Source organism: Macrobrachium nipponense, chromosome 22 (assembly GCF_015104395.2).
Source record: "Macrobrachium nipponense isolate FS-2020 chromosome 22, ASM1510439v2, whole genome shotgun sequence".
NCBI lineage: Eukaryota > Metazoa > Arthropoda > Malacostraca > Decapoda > Palaemonidae > Macrobrachium > Macrobrachium nipponense.
The window spans coordinates 61,670,901-61,691,469 of NC_087213.1; the positions used below are offsets into that span (position 1 = coordinate 61,670,901).

The window sequence follows — 20,569 nt, forward strand, 5'->3', positions numbered from 1 at the left end:
AAGGGTAAATGCTTGAATATTACTAGAATATAAGCGTTTTAGCTTACAATTGCGTTTTTCTAGGGGGCCATTAATCGGTTATTTAGTCAAAGTTGACCGAAGGTTGACATTTTGGCAATTATTGTTATTTATATGAAATCATCTCAAAACTGATAAAAGCTACAACCATGGGTTGTTTTTAGTTGTATTGTGCATGAAATTGCGCACATTTCCATATATAAAACTTTATATAACGGCTAATTTTAAAATGGTGCAAATATTACCACAATCACATGTATGATTTTTTTCGGAAGAGTTACCGCGCGGACGTAAGGAAAAAGTTTTTTCATAAATTCACCAAAATCGAAATATTGTGCTAGAGACTTCTAATTAGTTGCAAAATTAAGGTAAATGATTGAATATTACTAGAATATAAGCGTTTTAGCTTACAATTGCGTTTTTCGACCATTTCGGTAGAGTCAAAGTTGACCGAAGGTTGAAATTTTGGCAATTATCGTTATTTCTATGAAAATATCTCAAAACTGAAAAAAGCTACAATCATGAGTATTTTATTGTTGTATTCTACATAAAAATGCGCACATTTTCATATATAATACTTCATGTAACGGCTAATTTACAATGGTACAAAAATTATGTCAAAGTGACGAAATAATTTCCGAGATGTGTCACAGATACTTTTTATTGCGGCAAGAAAGAAATTCACGCTTGCGCGCCTGCGTAACGATTGTAAACAAAAAAACACCTTGATCCGTGAACTCCCAGCATCCCCCAAGGCGCGTGATTCAAAAGTTTTAGGCTGGTAGGCCTATAAGTATTTTTCCGCAAATTTAAAAAAAAACTTTTGTAAGTCAACATAAAATACGTCCAGTCGGCACACGGGAGACAAAAAATGTCGACGTAAAATACGTCCAGTCGGCGTAAGAGGGTTAATTACTTACAGTACATATATAGTCATGGGTCCCAAGAAAGTTGCTGAAGTTCACAGAAAGAAGAGAATGCTTTCTATGGAGACAAAGATGGAGATAATAAAAAAGTATGAAGCTGGCTTGCGGTTGAGTGTGATCGCTAAGGAATACGGCCGAAATCCGTCGACGATAGGCACCATCCTTAAGCAGAAGGAAGCCATCAAAGCAGCTACACCTTCCAAGGGCGTGACTATTTTGTCCAACAAGAGGAGCCATGTGCATAATGAAATGGAAAGGCTGCTTCTTGTATGGATCGAGGACAAAGAAATCGATGGCGATACGATAACTGAGACGGCAATCTGCCAGAAGGCCAGCGCTATTTTCGGCGATTTGATTGCCCAAGCCGAAGACGACAGCGGAGAGGGGACATCAACGGCAACCCCAGAGTTCAAGGCTTCTCATGGGTGGTTCGAAAAATTCCGTAAACGGACTGGCATCCATTCGGTGGTGAAGAAATTGAAATTACGTAAAGTATAAAAAAGTAAAAAGAAATGTAAAAATAAAAAAAAATAAAAAATTTTATTTTAAGATTTTTGTAAAGTTAAGTGTTACAGTTTTGTTAATGTGTTTTGTAAAGTTTAGTTTGTTTTTCTGACATTTTTTTATGTTTCGTAAAGTTAAGTGTACGAATCTGATGTTTGTCCTCCTCCTCTGCCGCCACTTTCGGAGATAGCCTCACTCGAAAGGTAAGCTTCCACATTTTACGTTACAGTAATAATATTTATTGTACACTAATATACACTTTATTTACAGGTTTTGCATTTTTAGTCTTAATTTAAGGATTGAATGGTCCAAATTGTTGTAGTATTTCATTGTTTATAGGTCAATTTAGCTTTATTATGAAATTTACTGGGGTGTTTTTGGAGGGCTTGGAACGGATTAGCCATTTTACATGTAAAATGTGGTCCAAGATACGAAAAACTCATGATACGAAAGGCGCCTCGGAACAGATTAATTTCGTATCTCGAAGTACTACTGTACTTACCTGGCAGATATATACTTAGCTATAGACTCCGTCGTCCCCGACAGAAATTCAAATTTCGCGGCACACGCTACGGGTAGGTCAGGTGATCTACCCTCCCGCCGCTGGGTGGCGGGACTCGGAACCATTCCCGTTTTCTAATCAGATTTTCTCTTCCACCTGTCTCCTGAGGGGAGGCTGGGCGGGCCATTAATCGTATATATCTGCCAGGTAAGTATGTACAAAACTTTATTGTAACATAACAATATCATTTTTGTACATTCAACTTCCCTGGCAGATATATACTTAGCTGATTGGCACCCTTGGTGGAGGGTAAGAGACAGCTTAAATTACTGAAATAAACAGGAAACAACACATGTTGAAGGTTAAAAACCTTGGTTCTTACCTGATTTGGCAGAAGACTTCATGGATACTGTCTATGAGTCTGCTTTGCCTCAAGAGCCTCAGCGAGGCAGTGACCTATGACTGAGAGTTCTTGTGGATCTGTCAATGGGGGCTTACCCACTTACGCAACAGAACCTTATTAGGATCTTTGTCAAAGGGGGCTATCCCACTTACATGACAAAGCCTTTGCCTCTGGCACTATCAAGGAGCACAAAACCAATCCCGACCACCTGACCATCTAACCCAAGTTAGAACTACGATTGAAAGAAGTTACCACCAAACCTTCTTTCAAACAACCGTAAAAACACACCACCACAAATTAAAACTAAACTAACTAGCAAGGATTAGAATCAGCTCCCTGTCCCAGCACCGAATCCAAAGATACGTAGGGCACCAGAGAGAAGCACTTATCGTAAGTTAGCCTTACGTCTCTCAAGTAGTGAGATGCAAACACAGAGTTGCATCTCCAGTAAGTGGCAGCCAGAATATCTTTCAGAGACATGTTCTTCTGGAAAGCCAGAGAGGTCGCAATGGCCCTTACTTCATGCGCCTTCACTCTAAGTTGCTGCAACTGATCGTCATTGCACGTCGCATACGCCTCCGTAATGACGCTTCTCAAAAAGAACGCCAGAGCATTCTTAGAGATGGGCCTTTTAGGGTCCCTGACCGCACACCAGAGACTCTCAAGACTGCCCTTAAGTTTCTTCTTCCTTTGCAGGTAAAATTTAAGGGTCCTGACAGGGCATAGGGACCTTTCAATCTCTCTCCCTACTACAGGTGAGAGTCCTTTGACCTCGAAACTTCTAGGCCAGGGTTTCGAGGGATTCTCATTTTTTGATAGGAATAGAGGTTTAAAGGAACAGATAGCTGAGTCACCTTTAAACCCTACTCTAGAGTCCAGAGCTTGCAACTCGCAAGTTCTCTTCGCAGTTGCGAGAGCCACGAGAAAAATTGACTTCCTAGTCAGGTCCCTGAACGAAGCCTGATGAGGAGGTTTGAACTTGCTTGAAGTCAAGAACTTGAGAACAACATCCAAGTTCCAGCTAGGAGGTTGAGAGCACTTTCTCTTAGAGGTCCCAAAGGATCTGATGAGGTCATGCAGATCTTTATCTTCCGCGATCTTCAGGTCCCTGTTTCTGAACACTGCGGAAAGCATGCTATGATAGCCCTTAATCGTAGATACTGCTAGATGACATTCTTCTCTTAAGAAGAGAAGGAAGTCAGCAATAATGGTCACATAGGTATTGGAAGAGGACAGCTTCTTCGACCTGCACCATCTCCGAAAGACTTCCCACTTCGATTGATACACCCGCAAGGTTGAAGACCTGCGGGCTCTGGCAATCACGCTAGCAGCTTTTCGTGAAAAGCCTCTCACTCTGACGAGCCTTTCAATAGTCTGAAGGCAGTCAGGCAGAGAGCGGGGAGGTTTTTGTGAAACCTCTCGAAGTGGGGCTGTCTGAGCAGATCTCTCCTGAGTCGAAGAGATCTGGGGAAGTCCACCGTCCATTCCAGTACCTCTGTGAACCATTCTTGAGCGGGCCAAAAAGGAGCGATCAGGATAAGTTTCGTTCCTGCCGAGGAAACGAACTTTTTCATTACTTCCCCCACAAGCTTGAATGGGGGAAACGTGTAACCATCTATCCCTGACCAGTCTAAGAGGAGAGCGTCTATTGCTATTGCTCTCGGGTCTGCTATGGAGGAGCAAAAGTTGTCCAGCCTCTTGTTTCGATAGTGGCAAACAGGTCTAGATGTGGTCTGCCCCGAAGTGTCCACAACTTCTGACAAATGTCTTGATGGAGCGTCCATTCTGTTGGGAGAACTTGGTTTCTCCTGCTCAACAGGTCCGCTCTTACATTCCTCTCTCCCTGAACGAATCTGGTTAGGAGCGTAATCTCTCTCTCCTCCGCCCAGAGAAGCAGGGTTCTTGGTGTCTCGCACAGGGAGAAAGAATGTGCCCCTCCTTGTTTTCTGATGTAAGCCAGAGCCGTGGTGTTGTCCGAATTGACTTGGACCACCGTGCCTCTGACTTCTGACTCGAACCACTTTAGAGCCAGAAAGATTGCATACAGCTCTTTCACATTGATGTGCCAGTTCACCTGGTCCCCCTTCCAGGTGCCTGACACTTCCTTTGCCCCTAGTGTTGCTCCCCACCCTGACTCTGACGCGTCTGAGAACAACACTAGGTGCGGGTTCGGCTTCGAAAGAGACAAGCCTTTGTTCAATCTGAGTGGAGTTAGCCACCAACTCAGTTGCTCTTTTACCGACAAGTCTCCTGCCTTCTGATCCCACATCTTCTTCAGATAAAATTGCAGGGGTCTCAAGTGAAGCCTTCCTAGAGAGAAGAACTGTTCCAGCGAGGAAAGGGTCCCCAGCAGACTCAGCCATTCCCTCGTGGAGCTTCGCTCTTTCTCTAAGAAGGCCATCACTTTTTCCATACCTCGTTCAAGCCTTTCCGGGGATGTTAACGCACAAAAACCCAGAGAATACATCCGAATCCCCAGATAAACAAGGTTCTGGCTGGGGACCATCTGGGACTTCTCGAGGTTTACGAGTAGTCCAAGTGACTGGGTCATCAATAAGGTCGTACGTAAGTCCTCCAGACATCGAATTTCCGACTTGGCTCGAATAAGCCAGTCGTCCAGATACAGAGATATCCTCACCCCCTTCATATGTAACCATCTGGCTACATTTTTCATGAGCCCCGTGAATACTTGTGGGGCCGTCGACAGGCCGAAGCACAAAGCCCTGAACTGGAAGATCTTCCCTTGTACCATGAACCTCAGATACTTCCTTGAGGCAAGATGAATCGGTACATGGAAGTACGCATCCTGGAGGTCCAGGGAAACCATCCAATCTCCCGGACGAAGAGCAGCGAGAACCGAAGAAGTTGTCTTCATGGAGAACTTCCTTTTCTCCACAAAGCGATTCAAGGCGCTTACGTCCAGAACAGGTCTCCACCCCCCCCGAGGCTTTCGGCACGAGGAACAGGCGATTGTAGAATCCTTGGGAGTGGGGATCCTGAACTGGTTCTATGGCCTCCTTCTCCAGCATTTGATCCACCATAAGAAGAAGGGTTCGCCGCAGAACAGGGTCTTTGTATCTTGCTGAGAGTTTCCTTGGCTTCGAAGTCAAGGGCGGCCTTTCCTTGAAGGGGATGAGATATCCCTTTCTCAAAATAGAGAGGGATCAGTTGTCCGCTCCTCTCTGTGCCCAGGCTTCTGAGAAATTGAGAAGTCTGGCACCTACTGACGCCTGGAGGACTCAAGTCCTATTTAGCCCTCTTGAAGGGCCTGAAAGAGGACCTACCTCGCTTTTCTGGTCCTTTTCCTCTGAAAGAGGTTCTGAGAGAAGGGCCCCCTCGAAAGGGCGCTTGAGAGGGACGACTCTCCTTCCTGACGGAGGAAGCAGCTGGTCTCGCCTTCCTTGCAGACTGCACCAACAGATACTGAGTCACCTTCTCCGTCAGGGAGTGAGAAATATCCTTCACCAACTTGGAAGGGAACAATTGGTTGGAAAGAGGGGCGTAAAGTAAGGAAGCCCTCTGGACCGGGGATACTGATTTCATTAGAAAAGAGCTAAACACTGCTCTCTTCTTTAAGACTCCTGCTCCGAAGAGAGAACCTAACTCTCCCGATCCGTCCCTGACAGCTTTATCCATGCAGGACAACACGCTGTTCAGAACCTCAGGTTCTAAAAACTCTGGATCGAGAGTTTTCTTGGCCAATGCCCCAAGGGACCAATCCAAAAAGTTAAACAGTTCCAGTACATGGAAGAGTCCCTTGAGGAAATGGTCCATCTCTGTCATTCCCCATTTAGTCTTGGCCATGGGAAGGGCATGCCTCCTTGCGGAATCTACTAAGGTAGAGAAATCCGCCTCAGCTGAAGATGGGAGTCCCAACCCCATCGGCTCTCCAGTTTCATACCACATGCCTCTCCTTCCCGAGAGCTTGGAGGGAGGACAAGAAAAAGCTGTCTTCCCTGCCTCCTCTTCCGAATTGAACCAATCCCCTACCGATTGGAGAGCTTTCCTCATCAAAATGGTCGGGCGCATCTTCAAGAAGGAGGAACTCTTCGCTGTCTTCGTGCTGGAGAACAGCGACCGAGGAGAGGGAGGAGCAGCTGGGCTGAGAGAATCGCCGAATTCTTGGACCAGCAGGGCCGCCAAAGTGTTGTAGTTGGACAGAGCTGCTACTCTAGAGCTTCCTCCTCCGAAACTTCTTTGAAGTCTTCCTCTGCAAGCCTGCAAGGAGAAGTGCAGCTGAAGGAAGGAGAGTGCTTAGCAGGCGAAGAGTGCCTGGCTGGCATCGAAAGCTTGATAGGGGAGAAGCGCTTGCGAGGAGAGGTGTATCTACGCGGAGAGGAGCAGCTGAATGAAGGAGAGCGCTTAGCAGGCGAAGAGCGCCTGGTAGGCGTCGTGTGTTTGTCTGGCGCCGCGCGCCTGGCTGGCGCTTCATGGCTGGATGGCGCCATGCGACTGGCTGGTGCTGTGCGCCTGGATGATACCGCGCACTTATCAGGCGCTGTGCGCCTGGTCGGCATTGAGAGCTTGCTATTGCTAGGAGAAGCGCGCCTGCGAGGGGAGCTGCTTCCCCGAGGAGAAAAGCAGCTGCGAGGAGAGGCGCATACGTCAGGAGAACCGTGCTTGTCAGGAAGAGAGCGCCTAACCCAGGAGAGGCGCTTGGAGCTTCTTGGAGACAAACTCCTGTCTCGAGAGACGCTCCTCTTGTGCAGAGGGCGCTTAGACTTCTTAACCGGAAGAGATACGTCCTTCCTGCGAGGAGGAACTCTAACCAGAGCGCCCACCAAAGACGAAATCTGTTCTTGCAGATTGATCAGAATCCTCTAGGTAGAACTCTCTTGGTCCGCTTCCAAAGAAGGCAAAAGAGGTTTAGAAGCTGAAGGAGACGCTGAACTAGGAGCAGGGCTGACAGGGGCTCTCCTGGCTCTCTTCCTGTCCGTCAGTGACTCCTCTGGGAACCGCTCCGGGCTAGAGTCCAAGATACTGCTGGGAGCTTTCCAGGACCTCTTCAGAGGGCGCGACTCCTCAGCCAAACTCCATCCGCGCTTAGGAGAAGCCGAATCAGAGGACAAAAAGCAGTTTAAGGATGCCTTTGCTGTGGCAATCCCTGTCAGTCTGGGTCGTAACAACAGATCCTGCCGAAGGGACGCCTGACCGGTGGGGATTCTCCACAACCCCCTTACGGTTTTTGACATTCCTCCTCCACTGGGCCTGGGAGTTTGGAAGAGGTCTAGACCTGGGAGCGTTGCAGAGCCGATCAGACGCCCCCTCCACTGCACTGGGAACACTGCACTCACTAGACACAGCACTCTTACCTTGCCAAGCAAGCATTTGAAGCTCCATCCTTCGTAAAGCGGCTTTCATGTTAGCCATCTCCACCGACGAATCCATAGGTTCGGTGAAGGGTGAGGGAGCTGAAACCGTAGGAGAGGATGCTAACACAACATTAGGTAAAGGAACTAAACTTTCCTCAACTGGCTCGTTAGAACGAGACCTACTAGTGCTTCTAGAAGAAGCCTTCCTAATTCTATCCTTCTCTAACTTCCTCAAGTAGGAAGATAGAGCATTCCATCCTTCCTCATTCAGACACTCACATTCCTTACAAGGGTTAGTTAAAGAACAATCATTCTCCCGACACCTCTTGCATACAGTGAGAGGATCTACTGAACCCTTCGGTAGCCTCACCTTACATCCCTCATTCACATACACTCTATATACATTAGCAGAGTCTGACATCATAAGAAAAATCCAAAAGCATAATCCAAAAACAATCCACAATAGCGTATGCCAAGCCAATGATCCAATACTTCACCAAAAGACAGTCCAGAAGATCAACGGCAAACGAAAAACGAAAATCAGGTCAGGAGGAACCAACAATGGTGTTGGAACCGGCGACAGAGAAAATCTGATTAGAAAATGGGAATGGTTCCTAGTCCCGCCACCCAGCGGCGGGAGGGTAGATCACCTGACCTACCTGTAGCATGTGCCGCGAAATTTGAATTTCTGTCGGGGACGACGGAGTCTATAGCTAAGTATATATCTGCCGGGGAAGTTGAATGTACAAAAATTACTATTAATAAATAACAAATTATAACAATGAGCCTTACCATTATTAGTATTATTAAGAGATCTTATGAATTCTTGACTATTCAGTTTCTTGACTATTCAGTATAGAACTGACACAGAACAGTACATCTCTATTATTCAGTGACACCATATGACAGCATAACATCAATAAATCTGTCTCTCTTAATCAGACATCAATATGATTATTAATCGAGAATTATTAACAAATATAAATGCAAATTAGTAATATTAGAACTATAACTAACACACAGGGATGCCCACTTTCTATAGACAATACTGTATTTTATAAATGAATGTGAAAGAAATAAATTTATCTGATATAAATCGTTACCCTACTTCAGTTATTTTATTAACCAGTTAACTAAAACCAACTACCATCAGAACTTTGCTACATCCCACCCTGAACAAAATGACACTTCAAAATCACACCAAAAGGATCTGCAAATAAATAAACTATTTCAACTTCATTTTAAAGCAAATGTCAAACCCGACTTACTTTAAAATTAATCATTTCATATGTTTCTTGATAAATGTCCATGTTTCCAGTTTCCATTATCTTGTTTGCTAGTTCTGTGAGTCTCAAAAAATCAGCCATATTCTGATCTTCACTCTCTTTTTCCAAACTTCCCATCTTTTTTAACTTCCATTTCTGTGCAGAGGACATTTTTTTGTTGCCACCCAGTCTCTGGAAATGTAAGATGAAAATCAAAATGAAAATTCTTTCCTTATGTAAAGAATTAGCAGTAGTGTACACTAAATCTAAATGGAATATACTTTGGTTATAAATAAAAGTAAAAACTCAAGGACTGGAGCACGTCAGTGATGTGGTTGGTATGGTCTTTGCCTGGCACCTCAGTGGCTACGAGTTCAATTCTCAGGCATTCCATTGTGGGGTCAGAGATTGTATTTCTGGTGATAGAAGTTCACTCTTGACGTGGTTTGGAAGTCACGTAAAGCCGTTGGTCCCGTTGCTGAATAACCACTATACAAACAAACAAATAAACAAGGACTGGATAAAGTTTGTAAGTACTATTAGTCACTGAGCAAAAGAGCTTTGCATTGAAAATTATACTGGGAAACTCAAGGACTGGATAAAGTTTGTAAGTATTGACATTGAGCAAAAGAGCTTAGCATTGAAAATTATACTGGGAACACTGTTATACTTTCTCTTTAAGTAAATTTAAAATGGGATTTTAACACTCATTTTTCTTATCGAGACAAAAAAAAATGTTATCCTATACATTACATTACCGAGTATTATGAAAGCTTTTAACAACGCAAGTACTACTCGTAGGAGAGGGCATATTGGGGAAACTGTTTTTTCCAACCATATATTTAAACAATGTAAAATCATCCCATGATAGTATCCAATCCAGTGCATCATATGATTTCAGATACGAAAATTCTTCAGACTGAGCTGGAGATCGTTGCTGAACTAGTTAACAAGTGTAGCTAACTGGTGGTTATGGGGTGAGAAGGGGTGGGGGGTTAACAACCATCACTCACCTGATGTCACTAAGCAATTTTTACTTTGATTTCGAGAACAAAGCTGGGTGGTTAAAGCGGGTGATTTGATATAAGGATCCAGTTTGTATATTTAGGAAAAATACGAACTAAAATGTTCCCCTTGTATTAGTGGGGGATGCTTACGAGACTCCTCCCGAGAATAGCTAGACCCCATGAATAGTTGAAACCCCTATAAAAAAAAAAAAAAAAAAAAAAAAAAAAAAAAAAAAAAAAAAAAAAAAAAAAAAAAAGCTTAAAACTGGCTATTTTGTTAGTTGACCCAAGAAAAACCCACTTAAAATGTTTATACCTGATTTTGTTAAGTTTTATCACAAAGAGTGCATTTTCTGAAGAAACTGAAAAAAATAGGAATTTGTGGATATCAGAAAAAAACTGCGAATATGTGAATTTCCTGCAAATAATGCATAGGTATGGTCCACAGAGAAATCTGCAAATACGTGAGTCCACAAATGCCGAGAACATGAATGCGGGATCTACTGTACTTGGAAAAAATAAAATGTGATTAGTTCCTAAAGGATGGAGGAGTAGTCTTCTCTTCTAAGTGGGTATGCATGAAGGCAATAGCCCACCTAATGTATGATTATTATATACATAAACAACTACATGAAAGGTGAAAATCAAAGACCAGGTACCAAAGACTTATTGCTGATGATAATTACATGTTGCTGATTTCGCACGTCCATTAACCTGCAACGAGAACGAGTATGTAAGAAAAGTTCTTCTGAACTTCCACAAGGCCTTAGACTTTGCCTTTTTCATCTTCTTCCTAAGAAGAGGACATGAAGGGCAACAATGATTATCTAGAAGAATAACAATGACATGGGAGAAGTTAAGAACAAGAAGTACCACACATTATTTCTTTTTCTCTGGAATGTCTCATTTGTCTTCCACAATAAATGTCGCTCTGAAATGTAAATTAATCCATCCACCGGAGTTTCAGCTTCTGGCAGAGCTACTGCAACCAAAAGATTCCCTTCCTTGCAGAAGACAGAAAAGTTACAGCTTGTAAGACAATAACTTCCAAAAACAAGATAATTCCTCATTTCTTGACAAGCTGAAAAAAAAAAAAGGGTTTAAAACCAAGCATAAGATACTGTATGTACTAGCGCATCATGCGACTTTTGAGGACCTAATTTTGAAGCTAAGTTTGGGGGGGATCGCATCATACAAGAGATATAAAATTAGCATATGCAATATTAACATAGCATTGTATCATAAAATACTACAAACATAACGAATATGCATCTTTTCCATGGGTCTTTAAAAATAGTTATGATTTACTTCACTGTATCCAATAATATTGTATGTTTTCATATTACTATTGTATTACAAAATGCAAACATAGCAATCAATGTTTTGGTTTGGAAACCTATTGAGGGCAATTACAAAGTAAATTTATTTTCCTGTATTGAACTCAAATCAGAGCAATTTTCTTGTTTCTAGTTACCGTACATGAGTCTCTAGATACTACTCTATTTATATGGGACAAGGTTATTTTACGTTATGCGAAGTGTTTTCAACTCAAAATATGACTTGAATAAGTTTCATTGTGGATGAAAGTTATTTTTTTTGTAGGTAGATGGCACCGGGGGAATGTTTATTGCGTATAAAAAAATAAACAGGTTCACTATTTTCACTTTATTTCATCATAATACTATGAGCTTTACATATTTATCATTTATCGGAGTGAAAACAGTAAAATGTGTTCGTTCATGCCCAATAATTTTGATTAAAATATGTTTCTCTAAAATTTTACGTCAAGTTTGATGGTACTGTACCGAAATTTGCAGTTTCATTCATGTTGCCGATGCACGATAATAGTCATTAGCAGATAAACATGGTTTTCTCAGCTTCAGCAACAACATACAGCTTAAATTTAGCAGTATATTTCCTTGACAATCTTTTCTCCACAGTGATAAGGATATAGTAATGTAAAAATATGTTATTGTCATGATACAATAAAGTTTTATGCATACTTACCTGGCAGATATATACTTAGCTATAGACTCCGTCGTCCCCGATAGAAATTCGAATTTCGCGGCACACTCTACAGGTAGGTCAGGTGATCTACCGCCCCGCCGCTGGGTGGCGGGAATAGGAACCATTCCCATTTTCTAAGACAGATTTTCTCTTCCACCTGTCTCCTGAGGGGAGGCCGGGTGGGCCATTAATCCGTATTTATATCTTGCCAGGTAAGTTAATGCATAAAACTTTATTGTATCATGACAATAACATTTTTATGCATTCAACTTACCTGTCAGATATATACTTAGCTGATTGGCAACTTTGGCGGAGGGTAAGAGACAGCTAGTTTACTGAATAGACAAGAAACAACATATGTTGTAGGTAATAAAAATAAAAAACCTTGGTTCCTACCTGTGTTAGCGAAAGACTTCATGGCTACTGCCTAGGAGCCTGTATCGCTTCAAGAGCCTCAGCGAGGTAGTGACCTCATGCTAAGAGTTCTTGATGGTCTGTTACAGGGGTCTTACCCACTTACGCGACAGAACCTTAGGATCTTTGTCAATGGGGTCCTATCCACTTACATGACAAAACACCTTGCCTATTGGCATGATCATAGAGCACGACACTAATCCCGATCACCTGATCCTAATTGGGGTTAGTACTACGATTGAAAGGAGTCATCCCCGAACATCCTTTCAAGCAACCCACAACTCGACAACAATATTACAAATAATAATTAAAAACACAAAAACAAAATTAAGGATCAGCATCTGCTCCATTTCCCAGCATAGTATCCGCTGATACATACGGTCCAAGAGAAAAACATTTTTCGTATGTTACTCTAACATCCTTTAAATAGTGGGATGCAAATACTGAATTGCACCTCCAATAAGTTGCTGCTAAAATGTTTCTCATAGACAAATTCTTAGTGAAAGAAAGGGAAGTTGCCACAGCCCGGACTTCGTGAGCTTTTACTCTCAGCAGCTTTAAAGAGTTCTCTTGGCAATCCCTGTGAGCTTCGGTAATCACATTTCTGACAAAGAACGCCAGTGCGTTCTTTGACATAGGTCTTTTGGGGTTTCTTACCGAACACCAAAGACTTTGTCGACATCCCTGAAGCTGTGTCTTCTTTTTTAGATAGAACTTCAAGGTCCTGACTGGGCAAAGGGACCGATCCAACTCTCTACCTACTAGAGAAGAGAGTCCCTTGACTTCAAAACTTCTAAGCCAAGGTTTAGAAGGGTTTTCATTCTTTGCTAGGAATAGATCCTGGAAAGAAATAACAGCCGAGTCTTTTTTAAAACCCACCCGAGAGTCCAAAGCATGTAATTCACTGATCCTCTTAGCAGTTGCGAGGGCCAACAGGAATATGCATGTACTAGTAAGATCTCTGAATGAGATTTTATCTGGAGGTTTGAACCTGTCCGAAATCAAGAATTTTAGGACTACGTCAAGGTTCCAACTCGGGGGAATAGAAGATCTCAATTTAGACGTCTCGAAAGACCTGATGAGATCATGAAGATCTTTATTATTTTCCAAATTCAGTCCCTTGTTTCTAAAAACAGCTGAGAGCATGCTCTTATATCCCTTGATAGTGGATACAGCCAATTTCGACTCTTCTCTTAAGAAGAGGAGAAAATCAGCGATTTCGGTCACAGAGGTATTGGAAGAGGACAGCTTCTTCGACCTACACCATCTACAGAAAACTTCCCACTTCGATTGGTAGACCCGCAAGGTAGAGGCTCTGCGGGCTCTAGCAATTGCAGTTGCAACTTTCTTTGAAAAGCCTCTCGCTCTGACCAGTCTTTCGATAGTCGAAAGGCAGTCAGGGAGAGACTTTGGATGTTTTTGTGGAACCTCTTGAAGTGGGGTTGTCTGAGCAGATCTGTCCTTTTTGGTAGAGATCTGGGGAAGTCCACCGTCCATTCCAGTACCTATGTGAACCAGTTTCGGGAAGGCCAGAAGGGAGCAATTAGAGTTAATCTTGTTCCCTCCGATGCCACAATTTGAATGGGGGAAAGGCGTAGGCGTCTATGCCTGACCAGTCCATGAGGAAAGCATCGATCGCCGTGGCTCTGGGATCTTCTTCTAGAGAGCAGAAGTTGTCTATCTTCCTGGAGAGGAACGTGGCAAACAGGTCAATCTGGGGTCTTCCCCAGAGGGACCACAGTTGTCTGCAGACTTCTGAGTGGAGCATCCACTCTGTCGGGAGTACTTGGTTCTTTCTGCTCAACCTGTCTGCCCTTAGGTTTTTTACACCCTGAACAAACCTTGTCCGCAGAATTATGCCCCGTTCCTCTGTCCAGGTCAATAGATCTCTTGCTATTTCGTACAGTGAGAAAGAGTGAGTGCCCCTTGATTCCGTATGTAAGCCAGAGCTGTGGTATTGTCGGAATTGACTTGAACTACCACTCCTCTGACTTCCGCTTCAAAGTATTCCAGGCCTAGATGAATAGCCAGGAGTTCCTTCACATTGATGTGTAGTGTAGCCTGTTCCTTGGTCCAAGTACCTGCCACTTCCTTTGGGCCCAGTGTTGCTCCCCAACCTGTTTCCGAGGCATCGGAAAACAACACTCGGTGAGGGTTCCAAATCAAGAGGGACACCCCTTCGTTCTTTATTAATGGGGTTAACCACCACTTCAGGTTGGACTTTATCCCCTGTTGAATGGGAAAACAGTCTGACAGGTCTCCTGTCTTTTGACTCCACATTTGTCCGAGATAAAACTGCAGAGGTCTGAGATTTAATCTCCTAGGGAAATGAAACTGCTCTAACGAGGAAAGGGTCCCGCCAGCAGACTGAGCCATTCCTCGCCGAGGTTCCGTTCTTTCCCTAAGAAGTTCGAGATTTTTTCTAAGCCTCGAGCAATTCTCTCTTGCGATGGAAACACCCGAAAACCCCCGAGAATCCATCTGTATCCCAGATAGACTATGTTTGTCTGGGGATCAATTGTGATTTCTCGAGGTTCACGAGTAGTCCCAGAGATTTTGTCAACTCTAAAGTCTTCTCCAAGTCCTTCAAGCACTGAAGTTCCGATTTTGCTCTTATTAGCCAATCGTCTAGGTAAAGGGATATATTTATCCCTTCTAGATATAGCCATCACGCAACATTCGTCATTAGTCTCGTGAAGACTTGAGGGGCCGTAGAAAGGCCAAAGCATAGGGCTCTGAATTGGAATACTTTTCCCTGCATCATGAATCGAAGATATTTCTTCGATGATGGATGCAGGGGAACATGAAAGTAAGCATCCTGTAGATCTAAGGAGACCATCCAATCTCCTGGACGAAGAGCCGCAAGAACCGATTTTGATGTTTCCATAGAGAACTTTGTGTTCTCTACAAATCGGTTCAATGCGCTCACATCCAGGACCGGTCTCCACCCTCCCGAGGATTTCGGAACCAGAAAAAGACGGTTGTAGAATCCTCAGGAATGCGGATCCCGAACCAATTCGATAGCCTCCTTTTGCAACATCTGTTCTACTAGTTGCAATAATGCTTCTTTCTTGGCAGGGTCCCTGTATTGGGCTGACAGTTCCCTCGGGATCGTTGTTAAGGGAGGACTGTCTCGAGAGGGGATCAGATATCCCTTCGTTACCACTGAAAGGGACCATCTTTCTGCCTCTCTCAGAGTCCATTCTTCGGAAAATTTCCGAAGTCTGGCCCCTACCGGTGCTTGAAGGACTGGAGTCTCATTTTGTATTCTTGACAGGTCTGAATGAAGACCTACCTCTCTTCTGTATTCCTCTCTTCTTAAAGGAGGGTCTGGAAGAGGAGCTCCCTCGAAAGGGCTGTTGAGGAGTACGAGTCTCTCTCTTTACAGGAACAGAGGTCCTTGATTTCTTTGCAGATTGGGCCAAGAGATCTTGCGTGGCCTTTTCTAGTTGTGCAGGAAACAATTGGTCCGAAAGAGGAGCATAAAGAAGAGATGACCTCTGGATAGGAGTAACTGCTTTTGTCAGAAAGGAACTAAACAAGACTCTCTCTTAGAATTCCAGTTCCAAAAAGCGAGGCCACCTCTCCTGATCCATCTTGAACCGCTTTGTCCATGCAGGACAGTACACTATAAAGGACTTCTGGGCTAAGAGATTCCTTCTCTTGAGTCTTCTTGGCCAACACCCCAAGGGACCAGTCTAAGAAGTTAAAGACTTCTAAGACATTAAACAATCCCTTGAGGAGATGGTCCATCTCAGAAGTCCCCCATGTGATCTTTGCCGATGACAAGGCTTGTCTCCTTGAAGAGTCCACCAGATTCAAAAAATCTGCTTCGGCAGTGATAGGGAGAGCTAGACCCAGTGATTCGCCCGTCTCGTACCAGATTCCCTTCTTTCCTGAAAGTTTGGAAGGAGGGCAGGCAAAGACGGTCTTCCCCGCCTTCTCCTTGGATTTAAACCAATTTCCTACAAATCGAAGAGCCTTATTCATGAAAATGGTTGGTTTCATCTTAATGAAAGATGATGACTTCGAGACCTTAGTGCTTGTAAACAAAGACCTCGGAGAAGGAGGAGCAGTAGGGCTTAATGAGTCCCCAAACTCTTGAAGTAAGAGGGCTGCCAGCGTCTTATAATCTGACAAGCCTGGAGCCGTATGATCTTCCGACTCCGAAACTTCTTCCAAATCCAATTCCATTTCCGAAGAGGATTGTTTGTTTTCAATAGGAGATGAGTCTCTTGCAACATCTGCCCCACTCTTGCAAGAACGACGGCCGCCTGTGCGGCAACTTGCGTCCTTACAAGAGATAGGTTGATCCTGCAACACGACCTTATCCTTCTCCTGGCAAGAGCGACAGCCGCCTGTGCGACATCTTTCTCTCCTGTCAGAGGAAGGATGTCCTCTCCTATCGCTTTCCACGGAACCAACCCTATCCTGACAAGGGCTACGGCCGCCTGTGCGGCACCTAGAGTCCCTGTCAAGTAAGGGCTTATCCTTCCGAAAGCTAGAAAAATCCTCCTGGTTTAACTGTCTTTTGGAAGAAGTCCGTACATTCTGGGGCCTGGATGGCGCTTCTGGCTCATTGCGCCCGGCTGGCGCTTGTGGCGCATTGCGCCAGATTGGCGCTCGTGGCTCATTGCGCCAGACTGGCGCTTCGGCATGGCGCTTCGGCAGGGTGGCGCTTAATGCGCCAGGCTAGCGGCTGGCGCATCTGACGCTTCTGGCGCGTCTGGCTCTTCTGGCTCATATGGACCTTCTAGCGCATCTGGCGCATTGCGCCAGGCTGGCGCTTTTGGCGCATTCTTCATACTCATCCGAGGAGAATCCGCAACTTTTATGTTAGAGCCTTCCTTCCTTCCTTTAGTCTCTTTATCGGAAGGAGAGTCCTTTCTTCTGGGAGTCTCCTTCGTAAAAACTCCTACTAAAGTGGAGAGCTGCTCCGGTACATTTAGTAAGATTTTTGCAGCAGCATTCTCTTTTTCCTTTCCCGCTGCAGGTGAAGGAGGTCTAGAAGAGGAAGGAGAGACTGATTTGCGTTTAGGAATTAACTTGGTTTTCTTCCTTTCGCATGGAGATCCATCGGAGAAAAGCTCAGGGCTTGAATTCAAAGTTGGAGCCTTCCAACTCCTTTTTAAGGGGAGTGACAGTTCATCAGAGCTCCAGCCCCTTACATTAGGTGAAGAATCTGAAGACGAAAAACACTGTTTTAGGATGCTTTTTCGATAGCGATCCTTGGCAGTTCGGATCATCACAGAATCTGCCGAGGGGACGCCTGATCGGTGGGGATTCTCCATAACCTCCGTAAGGCTTTTGACATTCCTTCTCCTCTGGGCCTGTGAGCTTGGAAGAGGTCTAGGCCTGGGAGCGAGATGAAGCCGATCAGACACACCCTCCACTGCACTAGGGACACTTAAATCATTATCACTGTGCTTACCTTGTAACGTTAGCATTTGACGTTCCATTCTTTGCAGTGCAGCTTTAAGATCTGCAATTTCTGTTGCTGGATTTGCAGTCTTAGTACAAGAGGAAGATGATACAGGTTTAGGGTTAGGTTATTTGTTAATTTGATTGACTCGTTAGAACGAGACCTACTTACGCTTCTGGAGGAAGCCTTCCTAGCCCTATCCATATCCAATTTCCTTAAATAGGAATTTAAATTCTTCCATTCTTCCTCATTCAAACCTACACATTCATCACAGGTGTTAGATATTGAGCATTCATTCATTCTACACCCCTTACAAACTGTGTGAGGATCTACCGAAGCTTTCGGTAGCCTTACCATGCATCCCTCATTTACACACTGTCTTCTAACCGCAAAGCTAGAATCCGACATTATGAGAAAAATCCAAAAACCAAGTCCAAATAACAGTCCACAAAAGAGTATGCCAAACCAAAGATCCAATACGTCACCAAAACCACCGGCTTAGAAGATCAATAGCGATGAAAAAACACGAAAATCAAATCAGGAGTAACAACAACAATGTTGATGTCACGGCCGATAGAGAAAATCTGTCTTAGAAAACGGGAATAGTTCCTATTCCCGCCACCCAGCGGCGGGGCGGTAGATCACCTGACCTACCTGTAGAGTGTGCCGCGAAATTCGAATTTCTATCGGGGACAACGGAGTCTATAGCTAAGTATATATCTGACATGTAAGTTGAATGCATAAAAATATAAATTCTATTCTACTCAACATCAATTGCAACATAATTACGGTCATTTTTTACAATTGTACGATGGTTGAAATGCAAGCAAACCTGCTGTTATCCGATTCAGTTGTTCATAACAAATCAGATGTTCCTCGTTCGGTTGTTTACGGCTGTATGCATTTACTCAACAAGTATAACATTACTACGATACTTTTAGCATTCTCTTTTAGTTTATTTAACTTAACTAGAAGATGGGATAGATACAGAGATGGAGGAAAAGAGGTCAGCCTATTGTAATTTTTTGAAGGTGAAAATTTGGGGGTTGCATGATACATGAGATTGCATTACACAAGTATATATGGTAATTCCTCATTTCCTGATAAGATGAAATGAAAAGGGTTTAAAAAATCTGGGATGGAGGAATAGAGCTGGAGGGGTCTGGCAGTATCAGAGGCTGGGAAACATGTCTCTATACATCAAAATAGCAAACCACTTCTCATTAGTAAGCGGGGAAACATCGAATAATCTTTGCCCCTACAAAAAGTCATACTTGCGTGGGTCTACTAATAAGAGGAAACGAAGCCGCCACATGAATGCCCACATTCCTTGCATATTTCTTCTCCATTCAACAGGAAAGACATCACCAAGTGACATAAAACTCTAACAGAATATACTGTAAGGAAAGAAAAAATGAATCCAAGGCAAATGCAAAACAACAAGAGTAGCAAGCTACTCATCCAGTCAAAAAATCACACAGGGAGAGATGTGGAAGCACACACACATCTGACAAAAAACTGGCTAGTGTTGGTAAGTGGATAAGGGATATTCCCCACTAAACTCCTTTTACCACTAGTTAACTGCCTTGTTACAATTTCAATGACTATCCCAGTTTGTGCTGAAGAATATGTCCTATCACAAAAGGTGTACAGAAACCACAATTCAATTAAATTGCTATACAAAGCACTTCTACAATGCATATAAATAATCAAAACGCACCTTTAATGCCTTTGCTATGGTTTCTCCTTCTTTTACAAACTCAAGCATTTCTGTGTAGAGCATGATATTACCATCAGCATTTTCTTCATAGATTTCGCTCTCAGAATCAGACTCGATGTCAGAGCCATACTTTTTTTCATCACCTTCACGCTGTTTGACCTGAAAAAACATTCAAGATGAGTAAGTAGTACAGTTAACTCTTCTGATTGCGACAATTTGAACTTTTCACTATAAACCCATTAATTAAATAAGAACTTTTCACTCGACAAACCCATTTATTAAATAAGTCTTTCTCACCAGAAGACATGCAAGCTCAAAATCTTGGTTGTTTTACCTCGAGAATACTCTCCTTAATTACAGGGTTTTTCATAAAAAAAGTTTCAACAACCTGACCTAGAGAATAAGTGAGCAGTATCCTGATTTTCCAACAGGTCCCCTTCCATCACAAGATGTTCAATTAATGTTTTATACAATAACTTCTATGACATGAACCTAACATTAAAAATAAAACAAACAACACAAAGTAAATGCAAGTGCTTCAAATGAATATACCTTAATCCAATCTATGTCCTCTAACCAAGCATCCTTTATCATATCGGATTCCTTTTTAAAATGATAAAACCCATCACCATCAAAGTGTCCTTCCTGCAACTCTTCTTTCATGTTAAAGGGCGTAATCTGGGTTTCACCCTCAAAATCAAGTGTTCCATCTTCTTGACCTGCAGCAGAAAAACAAGCAATAAATTGCAGTTTCTGTTAAAAATATAATTTCACTTGTGTACAGGCATATAATTTCTAGTTTAAAAATAATTATTTTACACATGTACATATTTCTATTTAAAAAAGGGGGGGCACTTTACATATATATATGCTGGAATGCACTGTCTAATGAACATAAAATCAACAAGTGCTTTTGTTGTGCCAACACTGATCTCAAGTATGTATTTTGCCTTTTAGATTACTGTTCCTATAACTTAAGTTTCCTAAGTCATTGGTTATTTTAAATTACTGATTTATTTGGAAACTGATATAATTTTCACATACAGCTACAAAATCCACCAGTTCATTA

At 43.1% G+C, this 20,569-nt stretch overlaps 1 protein-coding gene across 1 annotated transcript in view; it reads right to left on the minus strand.

Annotated features, from left to right (window-relative positions):
- LOC135198711 (CD2 antigen cytoplasmic tail-binding protein 2 homolog) overlaps window positions 1-20,569 on the minus strand; it is a 73,649-nt gene that overhangs the window by 11,808 nt on the left and 41,272 nt on the right. Inside the window, exons 3-5 of the mRNA XM_064226562.1 lie at window positions 20,053-20,219; window positions 19,501-19,659; window positions 8,934-9,122 (exon numbers count right to left, since the gene is read on the minus strand). Of these exons, the coding sequence (XP_064082632.1) occupies window positions 8,934-9,122; window positions 19,501-19,659; window positions 20,053-20,219 (515 nt within the window). The remainder of the gene's footprint in view (window positions 1-8,933; window positions 9,123-19,500; window positions 19,660-20,052; window positions 20,220-20,569) is intronic.